At 45.6% G+C, this 5815-nt stretch overlaps 1 protein-coding gene across 1 annotated transcript; it reads right to left on the bottom strand.

Moving 5' to 3' along the window:
• Nucleotides 1-4565: 4565 nt before the first annotated feature.
• insl3 (insulin-like 3 (Leydig cell)) lies at nt 4566-5336 on the bottom strand. Its single transcript, XM_015974276.3, has 2 exons — nt 5051-5336; nt 4566-4968 (listed from the first exon to the last, which is right to left on the bottom strand). The coding sequence occupies exons 1-2, from the start codon at nt 5241-5243 to the stop codon at nt 4769-4771; spliced, it is 393 nt and encodes a 130-aa protein (XP_015829762.3). The 5' UTR covers nt 5244-5336; the 3' UTR covers nt 4566-4768.
• Between the last annotated feature and the right edge of the window lie 479 nt (nt 5337-5815).

Raw genomic sequence — 5815 nt, 5'->3', positions numbered from 1 at the left:
ATCCCAGAAGCTAATATCTTAATTTGACCTTGAATGAAAAATAACCTCTTAAAAGTTTTTATCACGGTGGAGGCAGCGTTCATTTCTGCCTTCAGTCTGACAGCGCGCCGGAGTTAAAGCAGCGTGTGCGCTTATTGAATCTGTGTGCACGCGCGCGGCACGGCCGCTTAAGTCACCACGTCTCATTATCGGCGCCATAGGCGTCATTTTAACCGGGGACGCCGGGGACATGTCCCCGGCAAAATTTGTGATTGGCAGCTGTGTCCCCCCCACTTTAAAAAACGCCTGCTGATGAGGATTTTTGTTTTACCAGCTCAGATCTTATACCAGGGGTCGGCAACCTGTTCCCATCAAAGAGCCATTATTACCCGTTTCCCACGGTAATTCTGGACGGACCTTAATAAGCAGTGACTTAAGTGAAGCAGGCAGGTCGCGCTAGAAAATTTAGTTTAAAAAGATGTCATAAATGTGTTCCCCCGTCATTTTTATTTAGAAAATATGAAGTAAAAACTCCCAGTTTAATTTTCATTCATTTGTCATTAATATGTAGTCTACACCCGTGCGTTAAGTGGACCGTCTTCCAGTAAAAGCAAAGCATCCAGCCCACCTCTCCAAATGCGTAAAATGTGCATCAGCCGCTAGTTAGGCGCGCCGCACGCACCATCAGCTGGTCAGCCCAGACAAGAGCAGAGCAACTAGAGAAAGACTAGAGGATAATTGTGTCTGGATGTGGATGGAGATTACATTTTACAGCAGCCTGATCATCATTTAAATACGTAAACCATCACCTGTCTTCTAGTCCACGCTATCAGCATTATTTTAATTGGTGTGTGTGTGTGTGTGTGTGTGTGTGTGTGTGTGTGTGTGTGTGTGTGTGTGTGTGTGTGTGTGTGTGTGTGTGTGTGTGTGTGTGTGTGTGTGTGTGTGTGTGTGTGTGTGTGTGTGTGTGTGTGTGTGTGTGTGTGTGTGTGTTCCACTTCAAACACTGGTCTAACCAACCAGACCAGCGTGTCCAGTAACATATTAATGTTACACTTCATGTAGGCTAGGAACGTTTCACCTGCCGTGGCCTGACCGCTTCTGCTCCACATAAACTTTGTGCGTGATCAAATGTCTCTACGCGTCATGCGTCTCCATATTAGAGACGGGAACAAGTGCTGTTCAGCCAGTTTCATAATTTCATGAAAAGAACATTTTTCCAAGTGACACATCCCTCAGAGAGACCGGGTTTCCAGACTGTTTCAGTGGGAGGAAATCTTATCGCATGCGCCGTGGTTCTGCGCTGCGCTGCGAACCCCAGATCTTCAGCTCACTGTCCACCGTGGACGCTCCGAGCCGCGCTGAACACAGTGTCCAGTATAAAGCTCTGATGTTCTGATGGGAATATTTTACCTCCGCGATGTGCGTTAACGATTAAAATGTCAGCTCATCCATGCGCATCAGTGTGCGTCGGGGTAATTCTTTCAAACCAAGCAACATCCTTGAGTTCATCTGTCAAAATAAACAGTCAAATGGAAATATCTGTAACCTGCCATTTAACTGTTTTGCCTTCCTGTGAAGATTGTTGCAAAGAGAAACAATTAAACTTGATTAACCCCAGAGCCACCCAGAGAACCAGAGCGCATGCGGGAAGGTTCCTCCCACTGAAGCGAGTGTTTTCCAAACCCGGTCTCTCAGAGAGACTTGTCACTTAGAAAATGTTCCCTGATTATGAAACTTTGGCTGAATAGCGCTTGTTCCTGTCTCCAATGTGGCGACACATCCAGGAGCCGTCTGAGGAGAATCCCAGAATCTCACATCCTCTTCAGCTCATAAAGCGCCTATGACTACACACAAGCGTGACGCGTCTACCCGGTCTCACAGTGAGACCGGGTTGGACCTGTTCAGGTTTACGCAGACAATGTTTACATTTAGAATTGGCTTACAGATGTAAAATTAATGCAGTAAAATATAAAGCATTTTATTTAAATATCCATTCATTATTTTACAAGCACAGAGAGCCGCATCAGATGGATGGAAGAGCCGCATGCAGCTCCAGAGCCACCGACCCCTGTGCTAGCCTACTTTATTGTCCCCAGCAATTCTGAAAACAAACTGACGCCCTTGCACACACACACACCCTACAGGGGCTGAATCATATGAAGTCCACCTTTGGACCCTAACCACATGATAGTTATTTTCTCAACCTAAGCCAGGGATATCCAACCCTGGTCCTGGAGGGCCGTATTCAGCACATTTTAGTGGTTTCTCTGCTCCAAACCACCTGATTCAGTGGTTGAATCACCTGTGATTCAGCAGCTCGTCAGGTTCTGCAAAAGCCTGTTAATCACCTGCTGATTGAAATCAGGTGTGTTGAAGGAGAGTTCAAACTGAAGTGTGCTGGATACCGGCCCTCCAGGACGCGTCATTTGGAATTCTAGGATGTCCAAGGAAGATCCCGCCGTTCTCGTCTCTGATTGGCTAGAAAGGCTCTACTACGATTGACTATTTAATTTAACAGCTAGCTGGCTATCCTCGCTAAGTGCTGACTGTGGCGGTGTTAGAGATGAGCCACTTCTGCGCAGATTAGATCAGCGGTGATTGGAGCGCAGTGCATGCCGGTTAGATTTGTGTCCCACCTGACGCCGACTTGCTCTGACGTCATGCATACGTAGACAGTGATACCCTCGTGAGATCAAGGCGGCCGCAGATTATAATAAGCATTCTGTCCTGGTTTGCAAAATATTTTGTTTTATGTTTCATAAAAAACTGAAAAATGTAAAATCTGAATTTATAATCTTGTTGCATTTATCCGACTGTTGCAATGACTTCTGTTGGCTCTGAAGCATTCGAGTACATAGGATACACATGTGTGCCTTACCTGGGTATGAACTTTAATACAACTGCCCTGTTCTGCCCAGCTGTGTGCATCAGGTCTGTTTCTTTACCAGAATTATGTAAACTGGTGACAAATAGGCCTAAATCATAACCAGCGTTAACTTCATGTTTTATTAAATGGTTCATGTTTAATCTGATGATGAGAGATGTGCTCTAACTTGTAAACAGCCTCAACCTATAGAGGCAGGGTAGCCTAATAATGCAGTAATAAGCTAACCCCAATAGAGCCAACAGATGTGAAGTAGTCTACAGTGTGATAAAACAAAACCAGATTCATCACAAGTTCACATTTGATGATTTTCAGGTTCTTTTATGACAGAAACTGAACCTGGTTTATTGCTGAACAGCAAAGGATGTTTATTATAGCGATGAGTTCACATTTTCTTCAAAAACTCCTCAAGATCTGGCTGTAAACATCAAACCTGCAGCGAGGGAAAACTGTTTCCTCTTACACAAAATAACCAATCGTAGTACAGCCCTTCCAGCCAATCAGAGGCGAGAAAGGCGGGACCTTCCTTGGACAACCTTGAATTCCAAATGAAGCCTCCAGGACCAGAATTGAATAGCCCTGCCAGTTTTGGCTGTTTTCATGCAAGTTCTCAGATTCTCACGGACCTGCGAACACGAAGTGCGTAATAACGTCGTGCACCTTCCTGTGAAACTAGTCCTCCTCTGGAGCCTGCACCCCCTCGAAACAGGCCACCAGTGCCCACTTTAACTGCTTGTTAAATACTTAATAAAGTTAGCTGTGTGTGTGTGTGTGTGTGTGTGTGTGTGTGTGTGTGTGTGTGTGTGTGTGTGTGTGTGTGTGTGTGTGTGTGTGTGTGTGTGTGTGTGTGTGTGTGTGTGTGTGTGTGTGTGTGTGTGTGTGTTACTCGTTCCCTCCGGCCGGCTGTGACAGTGCGGGGGTGGGGTGGGGGGTGCAGACAACTCTCCTCTCATGTTTTAAAAATGCTAATATAACGTTTCTGCTACGCTAAATAAGGATTTCTCTATAGAACTACTAAAATGTCCGACTGGGGCGGGGCGTGAGCTCTGCTCTGTGGAGGGGGCGGGGTTTGCAGCTCTTCCTCCAGAGACCGAATCAAACCAGCTCGTTTTTAGACTCTCCTCAGAACGGGTAGAGGAGGGTCTGTAGCGCACCAGAGGACCAAGTCAGAGCCAAGAACTGCGTTTCTGGTACATCTGGACCACGACTGAATGATTTAGTCCCCAAACAGAAGAACGTAAAAGCATGATATGTGACCTTTAACTGGTGGCATAATGAAGGGAACTCAGTGCACTTCTGGTTCTGTTGCCCTGGTCTGGAGACCAGCCACCTGCAGTTGTCCAGTTTCTACCAGGACCCCACATGTCCATGTTCACCTGCTGTCAGGTACCTTCTTCCACAAGCAGAGCTGCACTTCCTACTGAAATAGAATAGAATATCCTTTATTGTCACTGTACACACTCGTACAACGACATTTGGAGGCCCCTCCCGGGTGCAAGTTGAAAGAAATACATAACACTACAGTAACTAAACTTCAGTCAGGGCGAATCCTTCCTTCATAAATTGTATAAAATTAGACCCGTGCAGCTTGTGTGGTTCCATCAGGGCTACACCTGCAAACACTAGATAAGATAAGAACATGTGCTTTCAAATTAGCACGTTCTTTTGTTGTTAAATGACCACAAACATGTTTTCTGTTGTTTTCTGTCAACAGAAACAGAATCAACACTTTATTTCAGCGGACTTTAATCAATAAATAATTCAGTAAAAGCAACAATTTTTGCCTTCACGTGTTCCACTAAACAATAATTATGACTGTTTAATCATTTTGTCGAATAAAAAGAAAAAGATCTTATGTCTAGGGTCTGGTTTCTACTCGTGTGAGAAGGGTTACAGCCTTACTTAGCAGAACTGGATCAGCTCTTTCATGCTGCATCCCTTCTCACAGCAAATATCAGATATTTTTCCTGCAGATCTTCTGATCCGAGAACTAAGGAGGTGCCAGTGCGGAGCCAAGGAGGAGACGTTGTGTCCACCGGTCTGTGGAGGAACATGGTTTGTATCTGAGTCCAGGTCCACCTCAGCTGAGCCATTCTGACCCCCTGTGTAGAGGTCACAAGTTCACAGTTTAGAGACAACTATTACTCATCCGTGTCAAACTCAGAGAATGTCTTGAGAACTTACACCCAGGGGTGTGTTGATGTTGACCCAGTCCTGGGTCTGGGATGCTTCTCCTCAGTCGAGAGTTACCACAGGTGGAGACGGCCAGACGGATCAGCTCTCGCCCACACATCTTAATCCTGTCCTCTGTGTGAGCCAGCGTGGCTGCAGCCAGCAGCACCACCATCAGGCTGAGCAGACTCTTAGCAGCAGCCATCGTACCTGGATGTGTGAGTTGTCCTCAGGCGCTCAGCAGACACACAGGGAGTGGGTGAGGGATCACAGGTGAGATGTAAAACGGGATGATTCCTGGGAAGAGCTCAGGGGCCTTTATATAGCCGTGTGTAGCCCACTGCAGTGGACTCCACATGCTGACGTCTCACATTGGTCTGGAGACGTATTCAGCCTTGGTGGGAGAAAAGCATGTTCTGATCCGGAGCTGGGTATGGCGCTGAAGGTTGAACGTGACATAAAGATAAGATATTGTTTTGATTCTAATCTACAACTTGTGCTAAAAACATTTTCATGGAAAACTAAAAGGGCAGGCATCCATAACACGTTCAAACGAACAATCTAACCTGGACCCTAGGGCCTCTAAACAAAAACCACGAAGCGCTTCACAAAAACAAAACATTACAACATAAAAATGATTAGAAATATGTTTAAAATGACAAAAAACAAAAATTGTGATTAAAAATGTAACAGACAGAAAATGAGTCAATGGATCCCAGGAAAGGCGGAATATGTAGAAAGAGCAGAACAAGGAGAGGGTGATGAAGGTCCCACCAA

Source organism: Nothobranchius furzeri, chromosome 11 (assembly GCF_043380555.1).
Source record: "Nothobranchius furzeri strain GRZ-AD chromosome 11, NfurGRZ-RIMD1, whole genome shotgun sequence".
Classification (NCBI taxonomy): domain Eukaryota; kingdom Metazoa; phylum Chordata; class Actinopteri; order Cyprinodontiformes; family Nothobranchiidae; genus Nothobranchius; species Nothobranchius furzeri.
The sequence above is the reverse complement of the archived record's forward strand: the minus strand, read 5'-3'. Positions and strand labels throughout refer to the sequence as shown.